Source organism: Danaus plexippus, chromosome 10, assembly GCF_018135715.1.
Source record: "Danaus plexippus chromosome 10, MEX_DaPlex, whole genome shotgun sequence".
NCBI lineage: Eukaryota > Metazoa > Arthropoda > Insecta > Lepidoptera > Nymphalidae > Danaus > Danaus plexippus.
In genome coordinates this window covers 5,588,145-5,616,016 of record NC_083543.1, presented here as the reverse complement: position 1 = coordinate 5,616,016, position 27,872 = coordinate 5,588,145, and the positions used below count along the sequence as shown (strand labels likewise).

General features: G+C 31.5%; 5 protein-coding genes across 5 annotated transcripts in view; 2 read left to right on the top strand and 3 right to left on the bottom strand.

Annotated features, from left to right (window-relative positions):
- Positions 1-9,114, bottom strand: part of LOC116766975 (uncharacterized) — a 99,061-nt gene extending 89,947 nt beyond the window's left edge. The window contains exon 1 of the mRNA XM_032657118.2: positions 8,740-9,114. Within this exon, the coding sequence (XP_032513009.2) occupies positions 8,740-8,845 (106 nt within the window). The 5' untranslated portion in view covers positions 8,846-9,114. The remainder of the gene's footprint in view (positions 1-8,739) is intronic.
- Positions 9,115-9,265: 151 nt separating this feature from the next.
- On the bottom strand, positions 9,266-11,246 carry LOC116766980 (putative malate dehydrogenase 1B). The gene is made up of 5 exons (XM_032657124.2): positions 11,049-11,246; positions 10,409-10,962; positions 9,869-10,340; positions 9,670-9,796; positions 9,266-9,508 (listed from the first exon to the last, which is right to left on the bottom strand). Exons 1-5 carry the CDS (start codon positions 11,244-11,246, stop codon positions 9,276-9,278), a joined length of 1,584 nt encoding a protein of 527 aa, XP_032513015.2. The 3' UTR covers positions 9,266-9,275.
- A 325-nt stretch (positions 11,247-11,571) lies between these two features.
- Positions 11,572-12,535, top strand: LOC116766981 (ribonuclease P protein subunit p30). Its single transcript, XM_032657126.2, has one exon. It carries the CDS (start codon positions 11,714-11,716, stop codon positions 12,518-12,520), a length of 807 nt encoding a protein of 268 aa, XP_032513017.2. The 5' UTR covers positions 11,572-11,713; the 3' UTR covers positions 12,521-12,535.
- Positions 12,511-27,439, bottom strand: LOC116766979 (protein Lilipod). Its single transcript, XM_032657123.2, has 10 exons — positions 27,062-27,439; positions 26,725-26,989; positions 26,310-26,537; positions 24,560-24,625; positions 20,273-20,425; positions 17,836-18,020; positions 17,126-17,287; positions 16,237-16,468; positions 15,610-15,766; positions 12,511-13,539 (listed from the first exon to the last, which is right to left on the bottom strand). Exons 1-10 carry the CDS (start codon positions 27,122-27,124, stop codon positions 13,392-13,394), a joined length of 1,659 nt encoding a protein of 552 aa, XP_032513014.2. The 5' UTR covers positions 27,125-27,439; the 3' UTR covers positions 12,511-13,391.
- LOC133318941 (tetratricopeptide repeat protein 12) lies at positions 21,051-23,846 on the top strand. The gene is made up of 3 exons (XM_061521540.1): positions 21,051-21,396; positions 22,414-22,659; positions 23,574-23,846. Exons 1-3 carry the CDS (start codon positions 21,118-21,120, stop codon positions 23,772-23,774), a joined length of 726 nt encoding a protein of 241 aa, XP_061377524.1. The 5' UTR covers positions 21,051-21,117; the 3' UTR covers positions 23,775-23,846.
- Positions 27,440-27,872: the final 433 nt, after the last annotated feature.

Below are 27,872 nucleotides of genomic sequence, written 5' to 3'. Positions count from 1 at the left end.
TAGAATGGTAAAAAAATATACATGTTGAAAAATGACAAACTTTGTACAGATTTTAAAATGATATTTTGTATATATGACGTATTTTAATACAGAAATGTAAAATGTGAAACCAAATATTGATAAGTAGGATGTTCCAAAATCTGTTCCTCGTACAATGTGAGCCTTGTGCGAGCGTCCCTAAGGACTTTTATTTCCATTTAGCTGACTGTCGTTTACATTCATTAGCAGTGAATAAATTATTTTCCATAGAGAATATGGTCATACGAAACATAAAATGGTAGAGTGCGTTAAGTAACATACACATAACCCATGTATTAGAGCTTATACGTTGAAAAGATAAACTAGATTCATTTCTAGAGACTGGTGCCTTATCCGCGATCTTTTTTTACTATGACGTCATCTACGATTTGTTTTCCTTTAATTTTATTTGTGTTATCTTTTACTCTTAGCTTTTTTAATCATATAATTAAAAATAAAACTTGCAAGCTGAAATATAATGTTCATATAAAAAAGTGGTGGTGAGAATAAAAAATTCAAACTTTTCAACTTAATATAAACTTACGCTCAAATAAACTTTTATCATATAATTTGTTATTTAAAGAGTACATTTTGTTTTAAATACTTATATAGTTTTAGAACTGTAATAATATTTTTACATATACATATATGTTAAATGTGAATATTTATTACGTATTTTCTTAATGGCAACGTCTGTATGTAAGAATATCAAAGTGTAACTAACTTGCTTACTATCAAACAAATAATTATATCTAAGGTTTTCGCGTGTTCTGATTTAAATGAAGCTAAGTTCACTTCAAATCTCGTTTGCCTGTGATCACGGTTGATGTAATGGAATTAAAACGTCGCTAGGGATTATGTAGCTACAAAATAATAAAAAAGGCTAGTATCCGAAAAGTTTAGTTTCATTTAAACCGATTTAAATCTAAACGTAACGAAATTAATGAAAACCGCGTATTTATAATTCCATGTCCGGCTTGATAAAGCATATATGTACCAATGTGTATCACATTATAGTAAATCAAATCTAAAGTAGTTTTGTATCACTCCAACGACAATATTTATATAGAATTCAATTTGTAAATCGTTTAAACCGCTGCTCTCACGCTAACAAAGAATCGATCAATGTCGGGATTATGACATTGGCTGCTCATGAAAACGACTTGATCGTGAGGATATCCCGAATGTCAGGTAACTGGTGTAGTTATTAATATAGAAAAATAGATTGTTTAAAATACTAACGATGAAATAAATATCTTTCATGTTGTCTTATTCAGCTCAATTTGGAAACAGCGTTAAAACTGCGTGCATAATTGCCAAAGGTCAGTCTACTGGTCCCGGCTACGTTATAAAGTGAAATAACATTACATGCTAACCGGTTTCGATTCTATTAATAGTTTAACTGTAAGGTGTAAGGGAAGACTCCCTTTTAATAATAAGTGAAGTCTCAGCCGATGAATTGTTATGAATGTTTGATGAATTCACCTGTTTATATTTTAGATGTTATACCAATTTTTTCTTTGATTTGAAAATAGACTTTCTTCACGTCTTAAATAATATGGTATTTGTTAAATGCCGTTTGTCTGTATGATTTCTTAATTGATCCAAACCCGCACATACCTATTTGATAAACGGCAGTATAGTGGAATACCGTAGACCGCAAAGTACAGACTATGCAAACGAGGTATTGTAGCAGGAATAATGGATTTTCTATTGATCTAACAAGGTATATACTTCAACTAATACTTCTTCAAATATAAAATACAATTGTTCTAATGCGATATCGTAGATGACCAAACAAGATAACAATTCCTTCATATGGATCTACACACTAATCGTAATAAAAATAGCTTGCTGGCAGTCCCACATTTCCGATACAATCGTTGACTAACCTGTCGTAATATTCCCATAGTTGAGGTGTTGTAATCTTATTATGCTTTTTACCCACATGCTTATCAAGATGGCTCTGTGTCTATTGTTTTTAATAAAATCACGTAACAATAACATGAGAATTTACAGAATTAACAGGTTTTGTTATACATGACCTTGAGAATGCCGAATATTAACGATAGGTAATATTTTGCTTATGTGTGCTCTAAGCGTGTATGATTGTGTTGATGTATTTTATTACTGTTTAGCTAATGTAGGCTAAGAGTGAGAACTTATGATGACCTCGTCATGTTATAAATGATTAACATCGTCGTTGAGAAAACCCGTAGGCGACTGTCGTTAGAAATCTTTATTAATTTTTTCACTGAATTTTAAGAAAAAGAATAATTCGACTGAAAGTTATATAAATTATTTGGAAAATATTCATTAATTTTGTCATGTTAGAACGTGTTTTATATGTACTATGTTTTACGTCCACCGTAGATTATCTCCGATTTAGTAAGATTTGAACTCTGTTCTTTAAAGAATTTGAGATATAGCAAAAAAACGATTTAAAATTGGACTTGATTAATTTTAAATCCATTTCTAAGTCTTCTATGACCAAGGAAAACATAAAAGACAATTTCGAACTCCGAGTTCAGAATGAAACAGCCAATCTTAAATTACACGAAATAGCCTCGCCAGGGCCTTTTACATTCGGTTTAGTGAGCGCGGAACTGTGAGCTCGTTATAGGAACAAAGGGCGACATCAAACGAGTTGGTACTTATTTCTTCATACAACGATAACATTTATACTGATTCAAAATGTTCTCAAGTTTACGACTTATTCTCATGATGAAAGAACGATCTCGTTATATAGCTATGTGTCAACTTACTAATAAGTTTCTCAGAGAAAAAATATAACACAATTAGCGTAATTGAATTTCTTTTTCCAGTCGGTCTTTGTTTTACAAAGAAATACGTAAAGTCTATTAGGAATAAAATACATGATATTATTAAAAAATAAAAACTTAATTTTCCTTATTAGCACTAAACGATGGTTGTAGGTACCTAAATGAAATGAATATATATGTGTATATCCGTAGAGTGTATATGATAATGAGGCGTTAATTTTACTAAGACCTGCAGTATAACCTGAAAAAAAACACGGAAAAAGGCTTTCAGACGGATTTCACGGCCATCGAGTTAATCCGCTGGAATCTACTTAGGATTTACATAGACACTGTTTTTAAAACGAATATAGCGTTGTAGTGATATATTTTTTCTTTCGGTGAATACAAAATTCATAGTTTTGAACTTTGGAAGTTTTAAAACATTCTATCTAAAACAATTCACAACAAAGAACTTAAAGTGAACAGTGCTCTCGTCTACATTGAAGTAAAATGATTAAAAAAATAATGTTATAGTGTATTATGTTACACCGAAAAGTAACATGCAGTCAAAACATTATAACTATGTAGAATAAAGCACCTAATTAACTGACTCAATGTTAAGCCAAGCTACCGAAGCTAGAAATAAGATATTACGTACTAATTAAGGAAGATTTCATAAAAGTTTACTCAGTCTTCGGCTTTATGAATGCTGCGAAATTTTGTATGAAAATATATTCACTTGTAATTTAGCTTTAACGTCTTTGAACATTTAATAATGCTGTTGAATAAGTACATTATATTTGCATATCTGTAGTACATATAGCTTACGATTGTCAGAAAATTGAATCCTGAATTTTGTATTGCATTAAAATTTACAGCAAATCTTTGTTTAAAAAAACAACCAGACTTATTGGGTAATTTTATTTTTGGGCAATTACAACAAAATCTATAAAGCTATGGATTGTAGTTTTTTTTTTCATTTTTTATTTACATACAATCATACGTAACCGAATAACCTAGTTTCTGTTCCCTCCACTCAACCGATTTACAAAAACATATGTAGTTATTAAACTTCTTAATCGACAGGGTATATAACATGTTGTTGTTGTTTTTTTATTTATGAGCCAAACTTTCAAACAAACTTATAATAATGGAAAGTATTGCCATATTAAAATTTATAAAGTGGGAACACGCTGCCTAGTAGTCAATTGTGGACAATGCAATATTGTCATGTCTATACATTACATATTTCTCGTTTGATCTCGTAATGATGGTAACATGTAACGTCGTCATTTTGCTAATGTAGACAACCGCCAATGCCCTTACAAACCAGTTGGAAGTATGCGAGCAAACAGGAATTGCGGTTCGCCTCTTCCCCTTGTTATTATTATGATTCAATTACATTGTAAACCATAACGTATAAGGACCAGCGTGCACATCCGACATGCGCTACGTTTATTAAAGAGGTTATCTATGCATTCGACAGGGGCAATGGACCAATCGGTTACGGACGGAGTCACCGTCGCACGAACGAACCCACTCATTTTATTAAAAACTTTTCAAACGAGAGTGCCGTGAGATTCCGAACAGCGAAATTGGGCGGATGCAAATTACCGGTCAATATAGCTGTAACGGATCTCCGACGGCTGGTCAGCTCGCGCCATATTCCCGTTAGATGACACAACTCGCTTGTTATGCAACTGATGTGCCTGTAGATGTCCTGATGCTGCACGCACAGCGCCTTATAATTACTTGCTTACGTTACATCGCCATGACAAGCAAATGGCAATCATTCCTAAACACGTCGGGGCTAACGTGACCAGCCAACCAGAATTTTACCAAGAAGGTAAAGCAATAATTTACATTTAGATTATATCAGTACCTACTTATTACAACTATTTTATAATTTAAACTTCTCTGTAGTTGATTGTTGTCTCAAGTATTTTATAAAAAGTAAAAATATTCCAACTTTTTTTTTCGTTCGATCTTGGAGCACTTTATGTTCTACGTTATTTACTATATTCTTATCAAAGCCTGAGGAAGACGTCCAATAACTGTTCAAAGTCTGCTTAAAAACTTCGAAAACCATCAACTTCAAGGGTTTTGTACAGACCTTAAATTAATTTTCCCCCTTTTGAACTTGTTCTCGGCCTAATTTATAAATTTATTGATTCCATTTTGCCAACAATTGGTGCATTGTTATATTAAAATATATAATACATACATATTTATTATAAATGCCTTCAATATACAAAAATTAAAATATATAAACAAAAACAATCAAGTCCTTATATATAGGTGAATATTTATTTTGTGTTTGTATTAAAGCATTTATCGATCGCAACCGCTGTAGGGTCGCGTCTCGACAAAACTTGACGTGTGATGGCATAATTATATTTGTCTGGGTCTGAAAAGTGAAAGCAAACATTCCGAGTGAAATTAAATTGCTTAAAAGTTATAATAATACTGACATTTTTGTGACAATTTGAACCTAAAAAAACTTTCACTTTCATCTCTACATTGACATATTTAAGCTATACGACCTTTTGGTAAATGTAACAATTAGATTAGAAAAATCATATTATTTTTGTCCTATTTGAATTTATATCAAGAATTTTGTAATTTTAATCAAATATACGACTAAGATAGACCTCAATACGGTAATGTCTATACCATTTGTCCACTAATTTCAATGTTAGATCGTCGTTCATCCGAGGCTCAACAATTTAAATTAGCCTTTAATCCAAATGGGTGACATTACATGCGCTTGTTTCCACCCACTAGGATACGCTATCTGGTCTTATATAATATTCATTAAACTGTAATGTAGCGTGTCTTGTCCGTAGTCTTGACGCTTCGCCGCAGATAGAAATTATATTATTTATAGTATGCTGTATGCACCGTACATTAACTTGACATTTGAGGCAAGTAATTCGCTTTCAAACCTGAATAGAAGCCTACAAGGAGATTGCATCGGAAACCACAAAATCGATGCCTTAACATCTTTAAAGCATCGGTTTGAAGGCAATTGTGATGTATATCAGTAAAATACAAATCATATAGAATACATAATAATTAATCTTAATTTTAATTACGCTATTCTTTAAATAAATCTGTTGCGAAAATCGGATAGATCGAAAGTAATGAGATCTAAGATTTTCGCGAGTATTCATTTAAATGAAACTAGTATTTTTCGGATTTACTACGCGGATTTTATTATTTAAAAACTACATAATCCCGACGTTTCGGTTACTTTGCAGCAACCGTGATCACGGGCAGACGAGGTGTGAATGTCTGTCAGTTGGTCCTTGTTATTTATCATCTACCGCCATCGATTTCTTAATTTTCTGGCGTACCGCTCTGGATGCCGGCAGAATGCGCTCACGGTGTCTTGAGGTCCTGCGGTGTGGTTTCGGACATGGGATTTTATATTTTTAAGAACGGGGTCCCAGGTGTTTGATAGATTCCAGCCATCTTCTCTATTGAAATTGGGATGTTTTTTAATTTCAATAGCCTCGCGAATTAATCTCGGTATATACTTGTCTTCCCGAGCGAGGATTTGAGGTTTATCAAAACGAATGTAGTGGCCTGGTTTGTCCATTGTGTGTTCACACACTGCTGACTTCGACGCGCGCCTGTTTTTGATGATTACTTTGGGACATACTGTTTATAGGAAACCCACACACACGGACAGGTACCTCAACGGTAACTCGCACCACCACCCTATACAGTTAGCTACCGTTGGCAAATCTTTGTTACAGAGAGCCCAACACCTTTGTGATGCTGACCACCTAGAGGCCGAGCTGCAGCATGTAAAACATGCTCTCACCATCAACAACCTGCCCGTGCCTCGCCAGCATCGCAAGAACCACCTGAAGCCACCCACAGTTGAACGACAACCTGCGATACTACCATATGTGAAGGGAGTTACTGACAGAATAGGCAACATCTTGAAGAAGGTTTCCATTAAAACTATTTACAAACCACATAAGAAAGTGAGCCAATTCTTGAGACCAATCAAGAGTAACATTCCTTTACAACAAGCGGGTGTATACAAACTCGACTGTGACTGTGGCTTGTCATACATTGGACAGACGAAGAGGAGCATCGGTACAAGAGTTAAGGAACACATCTCAGACATCAAAAACAGGCGCGCGTCGAAGTCAGCAGTGTGTGAACACACAATGGACAAACCAGGCCACTACATTCGTTTTGATAAACCTCAAATCCTCGCTCGGGAAGACAAGTATATACCGAGATTAATTCGCGAGGCTATTGAAATTTAAAAACATCCCAATTTCAATAGAGAAGATGGCTGGAATCTATCAAACACCTGGGACCCCGTTCTTAAAAATATAAAATCCCATGTCCGAAACCACACCGCAGGACCTCAAGACACCGTGAGCGCATTCTGCCGGCATCCAGAGCGGTACGCCAGAAAATTAAGAAATCGATGGCGGTAGATGATAAATAACAAGGACCAACTGACAGACATTCACACCTCGTCTGCCCGTGATCACGGTTGCTGCAAAGTAACCGAAACGTCGGGATTATGTAGTTTTTAAATAATAAAATCCGCGTAGTAAATCCGAAAAATACTAGTTTCATTTAGATCGAAAGTATTGCAACCCATAAATACTCAATTGGATTCCATTAAAAGAAAACGAGAACATTCCAGAACGTAGGACCGAGTAAAGCTCCTCATCCCTCGACTTTGCCCCGCGTTAGTCAGATTATCGTCAATGAGAACGATTTGTACAGATTTGTGGCTGACCTTAGCGCGTCCGAAAGTATTCAATACACATTACCAGTTAAATAAAAGAATTATATAGGAATACAATTATCCTCCAAACGGCAAATGAAAAAGTAATCCTGTTTTCTATCATAATATATATGATATAAATTACGTTAATCAAACACTATACTTGATAAGGATGTTGTTCTAAGGATATACAAATATAGACATACGCACCTTCATAACATATTTATATGCATACTTGAATTTATTACGCATCCATGTAAACAGTTAAAAGTAAAAACATATATCATAGTTGGGATGGAAAAGTTCTCTTTTGTATAATAAGCAAGTAATAAACATGAAAAGTCAGCTGTAAAAATTGTTTAGTTATTTAATATTTGAAATCCATATAATGAATATAAATAACATATTTTTTAAGACATTAAATATTGTACTTTTTTAAGATTAAAATTAAAATAATTTCTTTGTTCTTTTTTTTTAATTAAATGTTACAAAACCTTGTCACGGCCAGCATTGAGTGTTGATTTTATAATATATATCTTTATCTACCTAATATTTGCATTGCGTTGAGATTTAAACTTTCATAATATTTGCAGTATCATTTATAAGGATTCAATATACAAACCAAATGATACATGATCAAAGAAAGATAATATTATAAATAACTTCCCCTTAATTCTCTCTATTATTAAATATACCGTATAATATTTTTTTATTTTAGTTTTTTTGAAAACATTACGATTTGATATAATTTATTTGTATTAACAAGAAACTGAAAAATATTTTAAGATCAAATCCTTATTGTCAGTTCTTTCTATTTATTAGTAATTAAATTCTCAACTAAACAATTTCTCATTTAATTTGTTACTAAACTTTTTCCTTTTTTTGAACTTTTTTCTTGACTTTTCTTAATATTATTATTAAACAATTTATAATATGAAACAGATATTGGGTCACAAAATATTTTAAACAGATTAAAGATTAACAACATTGGTTAAAAAAAACTATCTACATCTTTAAATAGATTTATTTTTTTACAGTAATATTATTGAACAAACTTTTGACAAGAAATGAAAAGAATTTTGCTTTTCGAGATTCTATTATGTGGTACAAAACACAAATTTATAAATCAAATACAAAAGCACATGCAACGTTACTTCGAAAAAAAGAGCGCGTAGGAGTAATAGAGTCTTCTCTCACCTCCCAAACTTTGTGGCACAGGATCCAAAGGCGTCGCAAGAACCCCCAGGAACAGAACCAGAGCCTCGACGGTCCAGAGAGCACCCCACATGTCCCACAGCCGCATCACAACACTCCACTATCTCATTATTGGCACAACATTCACAAAACTTATCCAATGTGAACACCTATCTATGCTAATTCCTCGTGGCACGATCATACTTCGAAAAACATTTTAATGGAACTAATATTTCATACGCGGCTATTACATTATAATAACTAAGATTCTGAATAAATGTACGAATTATGTTGAAACAAAGACAGCTGCACGTCATAACATTTCACCGCTGAACTTCAAAGTAGATTCACTACCTACAACGACTCGATTCTACTAGTTTACATCCCACTGTCATTAGCCTTCAGTGACGTTAGCACTTTGCGTTCGAAAACTTTGTAAGTCGATTAAAATCGATTTTCATTATATAAACATATAGATTAATCGATACATAAATAAATACAATTTAACATAATATTGAACATAGAAATTAAAACAACAATTATTTATATTTTGTGAATCGTATAGGTTGTTTACAAATACATGGAGTGTAAGGAACCAATTGAGGTAAATCTTCTTTAGAGAGTTTCATTACCAATTTTGCTATTTCTTCCAAATATGAAATTGACATATTTGGATCTCTTGGTAATGCATAATTCGAAGCTGGTTCCCACTTTCCATTAACTAAGTTTGCAGGCTGTGAAAAATGTCCTCCAAATGTTAAGCCAAAAGCACCTGTAAAATTATTTAAAAAATAGTACACAATGAGAAAAAAAAACAGTCAAAAAGAAGCCTACATTGTATCTAAAACGTCAGATATAAAAAATTATTAATGAATTTATATTACAAGTAACAATTAAAAAGCTTACATAAATAAATCCCAATTAGTAACTCACCATTGCATGGAATACCTAGATTAACAACATTTTTGGGATCAGGATAAAAAAGCCATAACTTTACCAAATTTAAAACAGCAACTGCTTTATTTATACAAATTGGTCTTTCAGACAACTTCTTTTGAATCTTAAACAATGATTTACATTTTTTTACATATAAAAATTGACATCTCAGTATTATTTTTAATATAATACTTACTTTTCGTTCAGCAACTTTTGTCCACAAAGTATCATCTGAAAACATGAGGTATTCCATTGATCGCAATTCCGGTGTAAGCGTACCAACGCAAAGTGTTGAGTTTCTAACTTTGATAAATCTATTATAAGGATCGAAAGACTCGTATTTGTGAATAGTCGTATGAATATCTGCTAAATGATTTATTCCTACAAACCCCCAGACTGGTGGACAAAATATGTTCTTAAGAGGAACATCGGCTATTTCGGCAGCCACTGGAACTATATCTAAACCAATATCCGACGTAACGACTACAATATTACTCCTAGGCAAACTCTTTACAGCATTTGCTAAAACAGTGGCATTATAACATGCAGGTCCTAGATTAGGGAAAACAATATACATTTTCTGGGATGCTGATGCATTAATATTTAAAGCAATTCTTTCCATAACTTTCTTATTTTCATATAGCCATTTTCCAATAGAATAAGTAGATCTGCAAAAGAAAAAAATTCAGATATGATATTATACAACTTGTTAACATTTAAATAGTTCTGAAAATACCTAAAAGGTACATAGTCTAAGATTATTAAAAGATTGGTCCCGGTAAGAGCAACGCCAATCTTTTCGATATTTTTAACAACTTTGCTTGAAAGATCGCCACCGAGGAAATTACATTCATATTCAATAAAATCCATCAAACTTTGAGAGCAATCGTCATCGTAAATATATATTTTAGAAATTATTTTATCACCAGATGTCATTTCAAATAAACCAGATATTATAAACATAGATATCGGATTCCCTGCACCAGATATGCAAATTGTGTAATCAGACTTTTTAACATCATTTTGGTAGTCGAAAATTTGTGATGACGAGTTCAATCTTTTTTCTTGTTTAATTTTCCTTTGATATTGTCCGTAATTATATACCAAATGTTCAAATCTCGTTGGAGACAAAAAGAGATCAAAATTATAATATGAATGACAATATTCCAAAAATTCACAAGCGCCACCAATATAAAATGGCTTGCTGCCCATCATCAACAGCTCTTTCCATATTATTGGAGAATCTATATGATGCCACTTGTTTTTTTGGTTTATTTTACACAACCAAAGCTGAAATTAACATTATGATATGAATTAAAGCAAAAGAATATTATAGAAATTGTTCAGATTGTAAGGGGGTATTTGCAGTTTCTTACCTTCCATTCAGCTACTGGTTTTTCTATGCGTTCGTAACAAAAGCTAGGCAAATTTTGAGAAATATGGTCAGCTACCAAACACACTTCAGCAAAAATATTACATTGTGACTCTCCCGCGATTACAATGCGGAAAACCATTTTATTGAGACCAATATAAATTCCTGTATTTTTTATATTGTAAACAACATTTTTATTCATCTCTTAATATATGGATGTCATTTGGTAATACATATATAAAAAGTTTTTATAATATTCAATAAATACCTAACTCATTTAGAAACTGGTTTCTTATAATTATTCTATTTCTAGAGGCTTCAACTCGAATCATAATAAAAATATTAACAGCAATAAATCGTCACATGTAACAATTTTCGTTATAAATTAAGTTCATATAACATTAAATACGGTTTCTTATGCAAAGCTTTCTAAGACCAATCGATTAGTGATTACAAGTAGTTTCGTTTTTAAACATGTTTGACGTTAATATGAAGTCTTGACATTGACAAGTAATCAAAAAAGATCATTGACATTTTGTTGATAGCGAACCTTGTTGTTTGTTCGTGCAAGACTGCGAGGTTATATTTTGAAACTCTTTCTTAATTAGAAAAGGCTAAAGATTTATTATTCTGTATTATACCCAGTAGAGACATAAGAAATAAATAATAATGGAGGTTGCAGAACGACCCAACTGGGGTTTTTGTGATTTATGCATTGATAGAGGCTTTGACTTTAAAACGTTGAGTTCAATAAAAAAACTTAATTATAATACAATTGCTATAAACACATACGTACCAGAAGCTGAAGACGAGCCCAAAAAAAAGAAGAAGAAAGCTGAACAAACAAAAGAAAAAAAAGATTATATCCCAGCACCTCCTGAAATACCTGCTGACTTACAACGAAACTCTAAATTAAATATACTGCAAAGGGTAACTATAGAATTTTCCGAGTCAGCTATAGCACACAAAATACATCAATCAGAGAATATTAAAAAGTATGATATCATAGCTGTTTTGCCTAGAACAAGTCAGGCTTTCCAATATATTTGCACTACTTTAGATGTAGATATAATAACATTTGACCCTCAGTCGAGGCTTCCCTTCAGAATGTCCCGTAAACTGTATGGGCAGGCTGTTGAACGTGGTATATTTTTTGAATTGATGTATAGTCCAGCAATACGGGATTCTACCTCAAGGAAGAACATTATCACTACAGCTCACACTTATCATGCTGTAGGTCGGTCGAAAAACATTATTGTTTCTAGTGGAGCGGCCAATTTTCTACAAGTTAGAGATGTTCACGATGTCATCAACCTTGGTTTCATTCTAGGCTTAAAAAGCAATGAAAGTGTACAGGTTATAAGAAATAATACTTGGAAGCTCATTCTCAAAGCTCAAAGTAGAAGATGTGGTAAATATTATGTGGAAGTTACACAAATGGAATTAGATGAAAATAAAACATCTGATTTACAGTAATGTAATGTTTTATTTAATTCATCCCCTCTTGAAAGTGATTATGACTATAGTTTTTTAATAAAATAAATGACGGAAGGAGATTTTATCCATCAGATGATTGTATGAAATCAGAAATTCTTAAACAAGGATTTCAATGGCAAAAGGTCACATTCAAATTTTAAAAAATAATTATATCATAATTTTATTTGGAATTAACAAGTCATTGAAACACCTATAAATTTATCATATTATATCATATTTTATTTATAAGGAAATCCCTTTTTACTTTCTTATAATAAATAATTTATAAAAAATAGTACTATATACACAAAAAATATCTGCCTTTACTACTGTTATAAATAATTAATGAGTGTAAATAAAAAAAATACTTACAAACTAGAGGAACACATTCAATATCTTCTTAAGATTTTATAGTTATAATAATAGAAGAAAATAAAGAAATATATATTTAAACGGAACTTAAATATGTGAAGAACATTACTCAATTAATTAAAAAAACCAAGACTACCGAATTTTATTTAAACAGGCAAGAAAATAAAAAATATTTGACATAAAAAAAATACCTGTTATAACTCAATTATTAAATTAAAAATAATTCCTGAGATTGTTCAAAAAGAGTATACTGAAATTAATTTTAAATACATTTAATATAGACAAACTAATTAATACATTCTTAACATTACAAAAATGTCTAGCAGTCTAAACGCAACGTCGGCAAAATAATTACATTTATATTTATCACAAACATGAAATGAAAATTTTTATTATCTGTGACATCAATTAACATTTTAATCGATAAATATTAATACAGTGACAGATTCTATTATTATTATTTTCATATTTTTTAAGTGTAATATTCCATAAAAAAGTGCTACTCTGTTTTCAAATGTGATGGATCTAGTGATTCAGTCTTCTCAATGTTGAACGAGCGTTCCGTACTTACTCGTTTATTCGTTTTTGTAATATTCCCACTCTGCACTTCTTCTGGCACACTGAACATATTGGCCACCCATTTAAATCTGAATACATATAAAAATTTATTAAAACTGTGTTAACGCTAATCGAGACTGAATTAAACTGTTTAAATTTAGTAATAATTTATTTGAAAATACCAAAATAGCGGCCATTATATTATGACTATAAAATTCTTACCTTCTCTCGTTTTCGCTTGGTAATTACGAAACCCAAAGACTGTAAGTCAAATTAATGTTTGCGCTTGACATATGGTTTACAGATGAATGAATATTAAAATCGTTTAAATATTAAATGACATTAAAATGCAATTGTTAATAATTTTAATAATGATATGTATGGGGGTTTAATAAAAAGAACTTTTTAAATTTTCCACATATATTTTCAAATGCAATCTCAACGTTTGGTACAGATAATAAAAAATGTATAAAACTCGTTATATTTTTTAAAATTAAATCATAGATTATTCACACAAGGGTCTTATTTAAGCAACAATATAAACACACTAAGTACCTATAATCTCGTGGCAATCAAACTTTAGCACCACTTATATAGAACGCAATACTATGTGTATGATATACTAGGTAATATGCCCTGGATATGTTTATAATTCTACCAGGGTTCTGTAAGCTATATTATATTCAAGATCTAATATTACAATGGCTAGTCTATTAGGCAACCTGGCTCGGTAGCCTGCCTCACTTAAGTTTTATATGGCAATCTGAACATTACAATTTATTTCATAATTTTTCATTGACTATATTATTTGTGATGTACCAGTACATTGTATTAATGTGCGTTAGTTGTTATTCCATGATGACAATTCAAGCTGCAATAAATTTAGAGATCCGTTAAAGACTAGAAATTATCGTCGAGCCTCTTTTTTCTTGCCATCACAAATTATATTCTTACTGATGATGGAAAATTTGAGTAGAACATTACATACGGTTTATATTAGTGGTTCAAAGCAAAAATTCAACAAACATATTAGTAGACCTAAAGTATGAAACACAGATTGATCTTCTAACATTTGATTGTTTTAATCTAGTTAGTTAGTTAGTTAGTTGTAGTGACAATTGAGCAAATGTAATAGAGATTACACTTTTACCAAAAACTCTATCAAATAATACATATAATCTATAATTTGTTATGTTTCTAGAGTGTAACCTCCTGGGAACAATAACTATCTTAAAACGAAAACAGTCTTTGAATTGTCTTTTAACCTTCCAGTATTTTGGATTCTCATACAAATTTCATCATAGTACATATTAAAGAAAATTCACAAAAAAGAAAAATTCTAATTACAAATAAAATAAATAATCTCCCAACATAAATTTAAACAGTTAACAAATTCAGTCTCATCGGTAAAAAAAAAATTATAATAATAATAATATTAAAATTAAGATCTGATTCTTCCATCAAAGGACATTCCGTCAATTACATTATGAATACTAAAATAAATGCAAATATTACAATTAAAATGCTATCAATATAATATTACTGAATTATATTTTTATATACTCAATGTGATGTGACGACTTACATAGAGTAAGTAATTGAATATAAAAAAAATTTAAACATGTATTTCTAATGCATGTGGGTTGCGGTGTATATAGGGCTGTAACTATGTACAGCTCTTTATATAAACCTTTTGTTTATATCTATAATACATTTATCTTTTTATTTACAATAAATTCATAATCTAGATATAACATTTTGATCAAATTACACATCTATATTTCAATATGGGTCCATATTTTTTCTAAAACACTATATTTATATATTAGCTGCCATAAAATAATGCATTATCCACTAGGGCTGTGCTTGGCATATAATATACACTTATTGAATTATCTATACAATATTTTAATGATATAAAAGAGGCAGATTAATAGATATTTTATCTTACATAGCCTCAATGCCTCGCACATCACTAGTGGAAATGTCTTAATCTATTTCAATATAATTTCCTTGAATCCAATACTTGATATATTTAAATGTTAAAATTGTCATCCCTACCTTTGTATTTATTGTATTTGAAACAGTTTTGTCAACCGCAACCCTAGTTGTTAAGGAACGAGACGCAATGTGCCAACATATTAATGTTCTCTACCAACCTGTTATATAGTTCTCTTCTCACGCTCGCTGTGAACTTGCTGACCAGACATAGAGTCACAGTGGCCGCGAAGATAGCGTTGTAGAGGAGCACCAGTTTGAAGTTACCGAGCCACTCTATACGACCGAACTCTCCCAGCAGATCGAAATTTGTTATACCTGGAAACACAGACTATGTTATATAATATAATGTACTGAATGTTATAATTAGCTCTTATATGGGGAGGGGATGAGATTGTTAGCAATAAGACTACCTGCTGAGTATGTTAAAGGGAATCAGGGTAAGGCTTTAGATCTAAATGAAACTAATATATTTCGGATATAGTACGCGGATTTTATTATTTTAAAACTGCATAATCCCGACGTTTCGGTTACTTTTCAGCAACGTCGGGATTATGTAGTTTTAAAATAATAAAATCCGCGTACTATATCCGAAATATATTAGTTTCATTTAGATGAATAAAACTCGAAAGTCTAGATCTCATTTAGGCTTTAGATATTAGTACCGTTAGTCTCTTATAAGAATATATTCATTTCTTATACTAATACCATATGCAGTTTATAGCACTGTCGTATGTAATAAATATATATATGTATATATATGTCTATGTCTTATATATTTTACCCACCGAGTATCTTAACCAGTAGGGGTTGAGCCGTGGAGTGCGCGAGCAGCACGGTACATAGCGCGATGATTCGTGCGAGCGGCGTGCGTCGTGCTCTAGGCAGCACGCGCAGAGCACGCAACGGCGTACCCAGGCCGGTCAAGGAGGCCGCGTGCAAGTACAGGATCAAACCAGCCTCCAACGAAGCGCCCGCCCAACCCAATTTAGATAGAGACGCGATGCCCAATGTGAATTGCTGAAGGAATAGAGACATTCTTGATGTCACTGTATCATTGTTAACTATTTAGTTATTCAAATAAAATTCCGCCATTTTTATTTGATACAAACATCATCATATTCGACAAGCGCCTGTCATTTCAAATGTGCTTAGCATAGACAAATAAACAAATATAATAAAAATATGATTAAATTTTCAATGTTACTGCGCAATTTATCATATGAATACAAAAATATAGGAGTTTATCATGGGAAAGTAAAAGTTTTTGGCTGTATATAGTATTTCTTTCATAAAAAGAGTTGACTAACAATAAAAAAAAATAAGGTTTGAGCACACAACAAGAAGGGGTATAAACAATATGTTTTAACGGATTCTCAGACCTACACGATGTGCACACAAAACTTCATCAAAATTGGTCGAGCTTATCCGGAGGAGTTTGGCAACAAACATCGCGGTACAAAAATTGTTTTCATTAAATTTTACTGTTCAATTCCGACTAGTAAACCGTTAATATCAATGTTTCTGCATACTTCTATGGAAGAGATTTTTATAAAAGAAATATTACATTTAGGAATTTGTAAAATAGTTCACCATGAAATTTGATATAGAAAATTAAAATGCCGTTTAACAAGATTGTATGAAAACGAGTAATGAAAATAGAATTGTAGCACTCACCCGGGTACTGAGCGGCAGTGCCTTAATGCCGATGAGCAGCTCGAGTGTATTCTGCAGCACCATGAGGACGGTGATGGTGGTCAACGCCAGCAACAGCAGCATAGCCAGGGGATACACCACGTTACGCTGGAACGATGACGTCTTCCGTTGACTCTCTACTTCCTGGAAATGTTTTTATGTGAATTTAAAATTTAATTTCAATGAACGTGGATGTTATTAATGTTGAAGTGTTATATTGAAATATTAGCAGTTTTGTGTTAAAGACGATTAACTAATACCGGATTAGAAAAGTGTGACCTCAACTTGAGCTGTTTATAAATTATAATTATATATTTATTAGTAGATTTAAATACCAAGAGATGTCCTGTCAAAAAAGACAAATGAAATGTGTCGAGCTCTATTTAACCTGTGGAATTCGGATGCATACAAGTAACAGATAATATAAATAATAACCCATTGCCTATGACCGTTACATCCGGCTATACCGCAGTACTACGAACCGATCCGTAGCACCAACAGAACAATGGACGAATATATACACAGGCATTTGAATTCCCCTACCACGAGTTTCCGACGTCATACATAACGAGGCAAATTTCTACTATTTCGTATATATAACTACGTTGATACTAAAAACTCTCCGTATGTACTTTGATCATGCAAACATAATATCGGGACGGCTTGATGTACGACAGAATATTTAAACGCACCTTCCTCATAGCGACGACCTGTCTGAGCCTCTGGTTCAGGCCGGCTTGTAGGGCGCCATTACTGAGTCTCAATAACGGCGTCTCCTTGTTAACTGAAATTCCGTCCTTCGAGACATCAGGAGTAACAGGAGCGGATATGTCTCCGCGATCAGGGTACATCGGCTCAGGTGATATGTAGCCCACTCCTGATACGACAAATGGGATTCAAATTAATATATATATATATATATATATTTATTGGTCTGCTTTGTTGGAGGAAACATCTACAGTATAAAACAAAAACCGATTTTGTTTGGCAAAAAAAATTAAAAACAAAGATTCTGTTATAACAAGAGCGCTAACTTTTAAGTTTTACTACAATGAAAAAATCAAAAATTATTCAAAATTCAGAACAAATATTCTGTTACAATGTAGATTCTAATAATGCGCGAACAGACATAAAAAGAATATACACAGTCGAATTGAGAAGACTCCTCCTTTTTGAAGTCGGTACAAAACAATAAAAGCTTTCGTTATGCTAAATCATTATGAACTATGAACTTTCTTTGTATTTTTTAACCTTTCCCTCCATCATGTATGAATCATAAAAATTGTATATAATTTAAATAAAACTAATACTATCGGATTTACTACGAGTTTTTAATTATTTTAAGCTTTATACTCCCGACGTTTCGGTTACTTTTCAGCAACCGTGACCACGAGCAGACGAGATGAAAGTTTCGTATCCGAAAATATTAGTTTTATTTGAATGAATGCACGCGATTGTGTTAGATCTCATTATTACGTATGATTGTATATAACATTATTTCTATGTCATATTTTAGATTACATCAATGTTAGTTGTAAGACATTAAGATAGATGAAGGCAAAAGAATCGAAACTTAATTTACGATCGTAGTGAAAACACTATAAACGGACAGACAAAACAAAGAAAATACTTATGGGTCTCTTAATTTTTACAAAGCTTCTATGAGTTACAAAGTCTGAAGGAAGGACCACACAATCACGTACACTGTGGCACTTTCAAAGGTTAAAAAATAACAATTCCTTAGTTTCTTGACAAGATTAAAAATAGTTTTATGTCTGTCTAACAGAAATTCGATTGTAAAGAGATTGGATTGAAAGAGATAATACAAAAACAATTTTGATTTATCCGCCTCTGTTCTAAAACTTTTGATAAACATACAAGTTTGTCGCCACTACATACGAAGCGCTTCCCGTTTGTCAATAACCTATGTTAATACTATAATATGAAAAGATTTCTGAATGAAAAATGAAAAATCGTCAATGCTTTGTACAATTATACGTTAATGTTTGTGAGTATAGTGCAATAAAAAAATCGTAGTAACTGAATTACTAAGCAACTCGAGATGTTTTCTTTACATATCATATTCATTTAATATAAAAAGTAGTTAAATTATTTATTGACTCTCAACATCAATCCTCATCATATAACCTTCATATCAAACTTGTTACTAGTAACGAAAAAAGAGATATGATTAAAAATAAATGTATGCCGGGTCATGCGCACACAGAATTCAGATGTAGCGTTAACAAAAGTCACGTAGTTATTCAAACAACAAGGTCGCGTTATGGAGGCCAGAGCATTACCATGGTTGAGAACAAACTGTATAATGACATCTGATTATCTGATAGACATCTCACAGGATACGCTTAGTCCTAATTTGCATTATCACACTACACGCGAAGCATTTCCCGATTCTCATTGGATAATCTACGTTAAGAGACGAAACCTCTTAGCATTCCATGGAGACACCGTGCGGGTGTCGGGTCCATCGTTGCAGGGGGAGGAAGCTTAAACCGTGTCTGGGACTTGCGACCCAGGTGTAGGTTTAAGGGCCCCTATCTAACGCGCGTTAAACGCTCACATCCACTGTCCAAGCCCCTCTCCCTGCTAATCTCAAGTGAAGTATTATGGAAAAATCTATAAACGGTCTCTCCAGAGTATGACGGTGCCAACTTGAACTAAGCATACAGTAGATATTTTAGTCAACTAGTCAAAAATATTAAAGTATTTTGTCAAAACAAATCGTAATAGCACGCGAAACAATTACAATTTGAACGGAGGATTATATTTTTTTGCATACCAATATGTTATTATTCCGATAATATTTTTAATGAGAGGTGCGACTGTGAATCTTTGAGTTTATATTGTTGTTAATAAAAAAAAATAAAAAAAATTTGAACTTCGACTTTAAACTTTACTTCGGTATATTCCGATTGAATTATGTTGTTCATTTATTTAATATTTCATTTGTAACGCGATAATGTTTTGCCTACTCTAGTAGCTATTAAATCTGTTACAATACAAACATGTTTATACATCAATATAAAAAAAAAATGTAAATTATATTCCACTTAGTTTAAATTAATTTGTATATACATATATAACAGTATATTTATAAACATGTCTCACCTGTGTTTACCGCATTGTTAATTCTACGTCTTATGGTATCTTCTTCAAATGAGTACACGTAGTATTCCTCGTTGAGGTCCCTCAGGAACTGCGGCTTCACGAGCACTCCACCCACCACACCAAAAAGACGGACGAAGCCCAACGGAGTGAACACTGACATGAAAATAATTTAACGTAATAAATAAAAATTACACATTCATTTAATGGAGGAAACACCAAACTTATGGAACAATCAAAATAAATCGAATAGGAAATCTGAAAAATTCTGTCATGATGATATCTAAAATTATTACAAGTCTTTTTCGATTTGAAAATGTAAAGTATTATATATATACGAATATTTATATATTCAAGATTTACCCCCACCAAGTAATCGGGTATAACATTATTTAAATTAATATTTGCAGAACATTATAATCTTACATCAATATTGTATTGACTCGTAACATGTTCATTAAACAATTCATTTGTGTCAACTTTAACCAAAGAGCAAGTATTTACCAAAAGTAATCACACTGGTTTCGTTACTTCATATTAACTAAAGGTGTTTAACTTTCCATCATTCAGCAACGAGGTTTTATAATAATATTAATATATTTTATAATATACCCAATTTTAATTATATTAAATACGACTAAGTTGTTTTTTTATTGTATATATACATACATGTAAATTATTTTGAAATTATCTTAAATACTGGTTATAAAAACGATCTATTTTCAAAATGTCCACGTATCAGCGGTTGCTATGTAAACAGATGCGTCAATCGAACAATGCTGAGCGACGAGTTTGTTTATAGAAACAAAGATATATACTTAAATAACTGCTCCGAACGATCATACATAATGAGCAACAGAGCATTATCCAATCCTGCTTTAAAGGATCATAAAACTGTGGAACTTAACGAGGAATGGAATAACTTTATGAAGAGAATAGGAGAGGTATCAAATCTGGTCAAAGATATGGCTAGCGGTGATAAGGAGAGAGCGGAGGCAGCTAAGATTGTAGCGGACAAATTCCTAGAGGGCAAAATGATTTTAGACGATGACATCAAAATGGTCGTCAAAGAAGATAGGACTGTTATTAACGAAAATGCTTTCAAAACAATGGGAAAGAAAGATACAGTAAGTGAGAAAATCCATCGAGATAAAGTTCCTATAAATTCCAATAATACAATAGCAATACCGTATTATTACGTCACGATATTTTTTTATTGTCGTATGTATGATAATGGCATGCATTGATTTTAAGTAGAACAAGTATTTGTGAATCGAGTTATCTATTCGTAACTTACAACTGCGACTTATTTCTAGTTCATTAACATGAACAAGATAAAAACTTATGTATATATTGTATAATTGTACATACATTAATATGTTTGTCTTTTTGAAACCAATTTCGCTAATGTCCACTACTTATAGCTAACGACTTAGGCATTTACTTACGCTATACATTGATGTATAGTAAATTGTATTGGCTTTACGGTAAATTGTATATAGACGATATATTTTTGTTTTGAATAACAGTTTCGGTTGTATGAGTTCCTTGACCTCTTTATTATCATCTACTTTTAGGATATGAAATCGACTTCAAATATGCTAACTTACACTGTTATAAAAATAAACAAGCGCTTTATTTTAGAACGTAGATAAAAAGTTTTGGAAATACTGTTATTATTCAGAAACCGCCTAAACTATTTTGTGTTTATATGAGTTTAACGAAATAGGACTTGTATTTAGTCGAAAATTGCATAATTTAAATAGCTAAGGCGCATAGCTCACGATCCGTGACTAAGCTGTCGTCACGAGCATTTAGGTGCTTGTCTTACCGGTGTAACCCGGTTTTATAGAATTAATTTTGCATTTTTATAATATTATTGTAATATAAAAGAATTTGTTTCTCTTGTAGGAAGATTAAGCTATACTTTTAGTCCCTCCTTACAAAACGGATTTTTGCTGAATCTTTTGTCTTCAGCGCTGAAAATCAAAATCCAAACAAAAAATTACTCGTAGAATAGAGGTTTACTAAAACATTTATTGCAAATTATCCAGATATTCATGAACTGAAATTATTTCAAATGAAAAATTTGCATAACTTGAGCGCAGGTAATAGCTCGAAGTCACTTAATGATATTATTTTAGGGTGAAGTTGACAAAGACGCTTGGATGGCAGAGGTCAGTAAGGATGCCGAGAAAAGAGCACTGGATAGAAAGATACGTCTGGAAAAAGCTGATACTCTCAAAACTCAGGCCGTCAAAGCGTTTCGAAGAGAGGACTATGATAGAGCTCTGTCCTGCTACAACAAGGCTATAGAACAGGTTAAAGATAACGCCATGCTGTACTGTGATCGCGCTTTGACCAATATCAAACTTGGGAACTATCAAAAGGTGAGGAATATATTTATAATGTAGTTGTACGCAGGCAGCACACACGCACGCACATACGTACGGCAGCTCACAAGCACGCACATGCGTACATACGCACACACGCATCGACGTCATATTATTAACACTTCTATTTGTGTCTAGGGTTCATAATGTTAAGATTAAGTACACTCACATCTGTGGACTGTGATAACTAAAAACTATACTTATACCTCGTTTATTTTTGTACAATAGTTTTGAACAATAACAAATGCATCCATCTTATTCTTTAATACGAATAAATTATTTATACCGATCAAACAAATCGATTTATCTAATGCGAAACATTTGAATCGCTTCCAAGACCACGGGATAACTACGAAATGTTTTTTTATAAGTCTCATATATATGTATATATATACATACATAAAGACACGGGTAGTGCAGTTACGCAATTAACAAATTAATTATTTATATGAATATATAAAATTTGAGTGGCTTATATATTGATTATCTAAATAAGAATTAAAGGTAATAAAGTTTAATATTTGTGTTATACCATACCCAGAAAAAAATACAAACGAATTGATGATCTCCTTTTTTTAAAGATACGTGAAACCTTAAAAACTATATAACTTAAAAATAACTTAATTCCATAGTTTAACGCTGTGCTTAAAACTTGTTTGCATAGTCACACTACATACTGAGTGTTTTTAAGTTTTATTTTCATAAGTTATTAAGTTAAACGGAAAACTCTTCGATTCAAACTTGTATCAAGCATCTCTAATGCTCACTATTCAATTATTTGATAAACGTGGCCATGATCATATTATTAAACTAATTTATAACTAGAAGCGTGTCAAGAACGACTGATAAGCAAAAGAAAACGCATCAAATGTTATAATGTACGATAACGATAACATATAACATATTTACAGGTGTTCAGCGACTGCGAGTGGGCGCTGCGTATCAATGAAAACAGCTTTAAAGCGAGACTGTACAGAGCTAAAGCACACAAAGAGCTGGAAAATAGTGACGAGTATGAAGAATGCAGGAGGGAATTGGAGGAAAAATTCCCACAACACGACGAGCTTATTAAATACTTCCTAGATGCGAAAGACGGCTATGACGACGCCTAAATTTACAGTCATCTTTTTATACCTATAATTGTTTTGTTTGAATAAATTTAACACTAAATTGAATTAGACTTACGATAAATGGATTCATTGTATTTAATAGCTTATTTCATACCGGCGCCGATAATACTAATCCAATCGAGGGTGTTACACAATCTGATAAATGTTATTCCGTTGGGTCACTCTGTGATAATTATTGATAATTGGGTCGACCTTGAATGAACACAGACCTTTGTTGGTAGGACAATTTTAGTAACAACACTGATGTAATTGATATAAACGATAGTTAAATCCTACTGACATTACGTTGTAGGTTTAGCTTTACGAAAAAACTACAGTAGCTCAAACATCAGAACAGGATATAATTTATTCCGTAATTCAATTTAGTTAGCGCAGGGTCACGGTGCATAAGTTGTATTGTGATTTGTATATGACGCCACGTAGCATAGACTATAAATAACTCTGCCTATTGATTACCGTCACTATTGTTTTAACACACTTTATAAATTTCTCTCCGAGTCTAATTCCATAGGCGAAATAGTTTTATATAAAACAAAACTTAATATTCTAAGAATATGGTATGACCTGTGACGAAACAAATATAATAAGGTGAAGATTCGATATGGATATTATAAATCTGCTTGTTATTAACGTTTGTCAAACGACCTGTCAAAGTCAACACATATTCAAATAAAGAAAACATTTAAAATTTTATAAAAAGAAACTTAAGTATTATAAGCCTTCAGAAATAAGTACATTTGCTAGTAAGCTAATCCAATATAACTCACCAAGTAACATGAGGACACCAACAAACGACACACAGGAGTAGAGAAACGGTAGATATGTCCATAGATCTGTGGACAAATTGATTCATATATACAGAAATATATAGAAAGATAACTAAAACCAAATTTTTATAAATATTTTAGACATATGAAAAGGCAATAAAATTGTTATAAGATTTTTTGATCCATACAATTTTTTTTAATTATTTGTAAACATGTTTAAAATTAATTTTCATTGGTTTTAAATGAAGATGCCTTGGTTTTAAATTGTTAAAAAAAAAACAGTAAATATATTTGATAAACTAGTCTTTTTAAATCTTGTACATCAATTATTTTTATTTATTAATAAGTTTACCTTCAACCCAAAAACCTGCTTCTTATCCTCAAGCCAACAAAATAATGCATAGGATGTAATAAAGTGATATTAATTAAATTTCTAATTAACTTACTTACACATTCTAATAAAATGAGTATTTTATGTTGTGTCAACTTTTAAATTTAAATATTTCTAACCATTAATATAGTTGTATACAACTTACTAACTGTCTTCTTTCATTACAAAATCTGGTTCTTAATCTAGATATCTAAATAAAGAAAAGAGAAAGCTTTATGCAACATACAAACAGGAAAAGAATTACATTGCCTATATTAGGTTGTTAAGAGAAACATTTGCTGTAAATAATAAATATATAAGACAATGGCGAGTGAAACAGAAAAATGACAATTGAACAGTGATCATCACATACACACGTCATTAGTCATTTGTTTATTATATTTGAAAATATTATTAATAAAAAGCTATTTATTGTAAATTAAAACTAAAATTATATTTTCAATATAAATATCTCTGGTTTATAATATATATTAATAATGTGTGTACTATAAAAATAAATAAAATATCTAAAAGGGCATAGGAATATGTGATTAGTATGAAGTTAAAGAATAATAAGTCATTTATAAAAGAGAAAACAGTATCACAGTTTATTTAACTTTTTATGTGAAGTATTATTTAGAAACCGGTTATACCGGCAAGAAGCCAAGGTAATCTTGACTAAAAAAATATATATCAATATCTATGATTAATGAAATTAAAAAAAAAAATCTTATTTTGAAATATGTACTCTGTCTATTTTTAAAAAATCTCTGATTATTTAAGATGTATACTTCAAAAGGAAGTTTAAAAGTAATTCCATTAAAGAATTCATTGGCCTACTAGTTTTATCTTTAATATTATTTTTAACTTTCTCCTAGCGTCCATCACAATGTTTTATAAAAAAATTGCTCTCAGCTTTTATTTACTTATAAGTAAAACAGATCCTAATGACTGTTGCCACATGGCAATCAATTTTATTTTTTAAACATATATAATTGTCTTACAAACCATCAAAACAATGCAAATTATTTGTATGATGTATTTTATAACTCATGGAGGTATATATCGCACAGGCAACACCAATTGTAAAATCATGATATCATTACAGAATATCCCATAAAAATTTAATACATATCAACCTAGCTTGTTTAATCAAAATTAAAACCATTTAAAAAAATAATGCTTCCTTCTTGTAATATAGACAAACGTAATGTCAGAAGCTAATAAAAATAACTACAGGTTCCATTATTTTGGTTTAAAACAACTTGATTTAGTTATAAATGTACCAAGGAGCAAAAGACATCTATCTTTTCTCAGTAACTTTAAAATTAATGATAATTGTAAAATATATATATAAATATAAATTAATAATTTACTTACTCAATAATGCATCCAAACTAGATCTGTCACCTTCCAGCCAAGCTGAGATAACATATGCCAAGCCCAGCATAGCCACTCCTAATAGAGCCAACACAATAAAGGTCTCATATACACGGCCCTTCAGACCTCTACAGCCTGGGAATCCAGTGGACTCAGAAAAAAGATATGCAAATGGCAGGAACACAAACAATGACAAATTTGAAAATAAGAACACATGATTCCATAGCCCTGAAAAAGAAAAACAATGCTAAATATCCAGGGCATATTTCAATTGTCTTAAGTAATTATTTAATAATTAATGATAACATACATACATTATCTTCTTTTTTTGAAGAACTAAATTTAATTTTAAATTATCATAACAAAGTTTAGAATAATTTAATAATGGTAGCATGGTAAAAATCTTTGTTCTAACCTTGAATGAGTGAGCTATTGAGCCACTTAACATAATAGCTGTTTGGGTACAGTATGAGCACTTCATTGCTGACTATTGATACTGGCAGCAGGAGTGCAGAACCTAGAGATACGGCCAGTGAGAAGGTACAAAGCCACAAGCTGATTCTATAAACCTTAACTTCATCTTCATCAGCCGTAAAATAATCCTCACTGTCACGACGACGGAACTTCTCGATGAGAATAAACGATAATAGATACAGGAGTATAAAAAGCAGAAGAAATATCTGAAAATAAAGATTCATTTTAATGACAGTACCTTATTTTAGAAGAAGGCAATTAAATGTAATTAAACGTACTATCTGCTCCCTAACATTATTGTGGAATATCTGCTCACGCAAGTCCGCCTCCTCATCATCCATCGCCTTATTTTCGCGTTATTATCTTTGTATAAAAATCTCTTTTTCAATTATAATATCGAAATTGCACTTCATTTTTCAAATTAAAATTTCATCTTTATTATTTGCAACGCCACAAAACACAATAAACTCTCTTTGTTTAATTAACGTTTACTAAAATAATGGCTTCATCGCTAGAACACAATCAGATTGTCTCGTTTTTATCGAGACTATTTTCTATTTTTTAAAAAAAACTACAACACTCAAATGAAAGAACTGAAAACACGACTAATTTTTGGATCAGCTGAACAGACGGAGAAAAAAAAGCATTTTTACAGACAACAATATATAGCACAGACTGCTTATGAGGAACTTAAACCGCAGGGTATAGAGTATATAAAATAGGGAAGTCAATTTATATAGATGAAAATATGAAATTAACATTTGTTTTAGTTCAATATATTATTGTTAGTGATTAGTTTTAATTTTAACCTGGACACAAAATAACTGGAGACGATAGATATTTATAAAAACATTTATCCCTAAGAGCGACTAAAGTAAAACTGAAAAATATTCCTCTTTGTAACAATAAGTTGGTTGAAATAATTCAAGCAGAGGAATTTAAAGTTATATATTATTTTATCCAACAATGCGACAATTTTAGTTATATTAACTTATAACAAATATTAATTGAAAATTATATATAAATATTTAAGTTTCTATCTGCCCTACATAAAATATATCTACAAAATAGGCAAATACTTTTTCAACT

Excerpts from the sequence above, each read along its gene's own strand:
- LOC116766980 (XM_032657124.2), bottom strand. The coding sequence starts at position 11,246 with ATGAATAAAAATGTTGTTTACAATATAAAAAATACAGGAATTTATATT. Across the intron at positions 10,963-11,048 it reads AACCAGTAGCTGAATGGAAG|CTTTGGTTGTGTAAAATAAA; the intron begins GTAAGAAACTGC and ends TGTTAATTTCAG. Across the intron at positions 9,509-9,669 it reads TCTAGGTATTCCATGCAATG|GTGCTTTTGGCTTAACATTT; the intron begins GTGAGTTACTAA and ends ATAATTTTACAG.
- LOC116766981 (XM_032657126.2), top strand. The coding sequence starts at position 11,714 with ATGGAGGTTGCAGAACGACCCAACTGGGGTTTTTGTGATTTATGCATT.
- LOC133318941 (XM_061521540.1), top strand. The coding sequence starts at position 21,118 with ATGAGCAACAGAGCATTATCCAATCCTGCTTTAAAGGATCATAAAACT. Across the intron at positions 21,397-22,413 it reads CAATGGGAAAGAAAGATACA|GGTGAAGTTGACAAAGACGC; the intron begins GTAAGTGAGAAA and ends ATATTATTTTAG. Across the intron at positions 22,660-23,573 it reads AACTTGGGAACTATCAAAAG|GTGTTCAGCGACTGCGAGTG; the intron begins GTGAGGAATATA and ends ACATATTTACAG.
- LOC116766979 (XM_032657123.2), bottom strand. The coding sequence starts at position 27,124 with ATGGATGATGAGGAGGCGGACTTGCGTGAGCAGATATTCCACAATAAT. Across the intron at positions 26,538-26,724 it reads CAATAGCTCACTCATTCAAG|GGCTATGGAATCATGTGTTC; the intron begins GTTAGAACAAAG and ends TTTCTTTTTCAG. Across the intron at positions 17,288-17,835 it reads AGGTCGTCGCTATGAGGAAG|GAAGTAGAGAGTCAACGGAA; the intron begins GTGCGTTTAAAT and ends AAACATTTCCAG.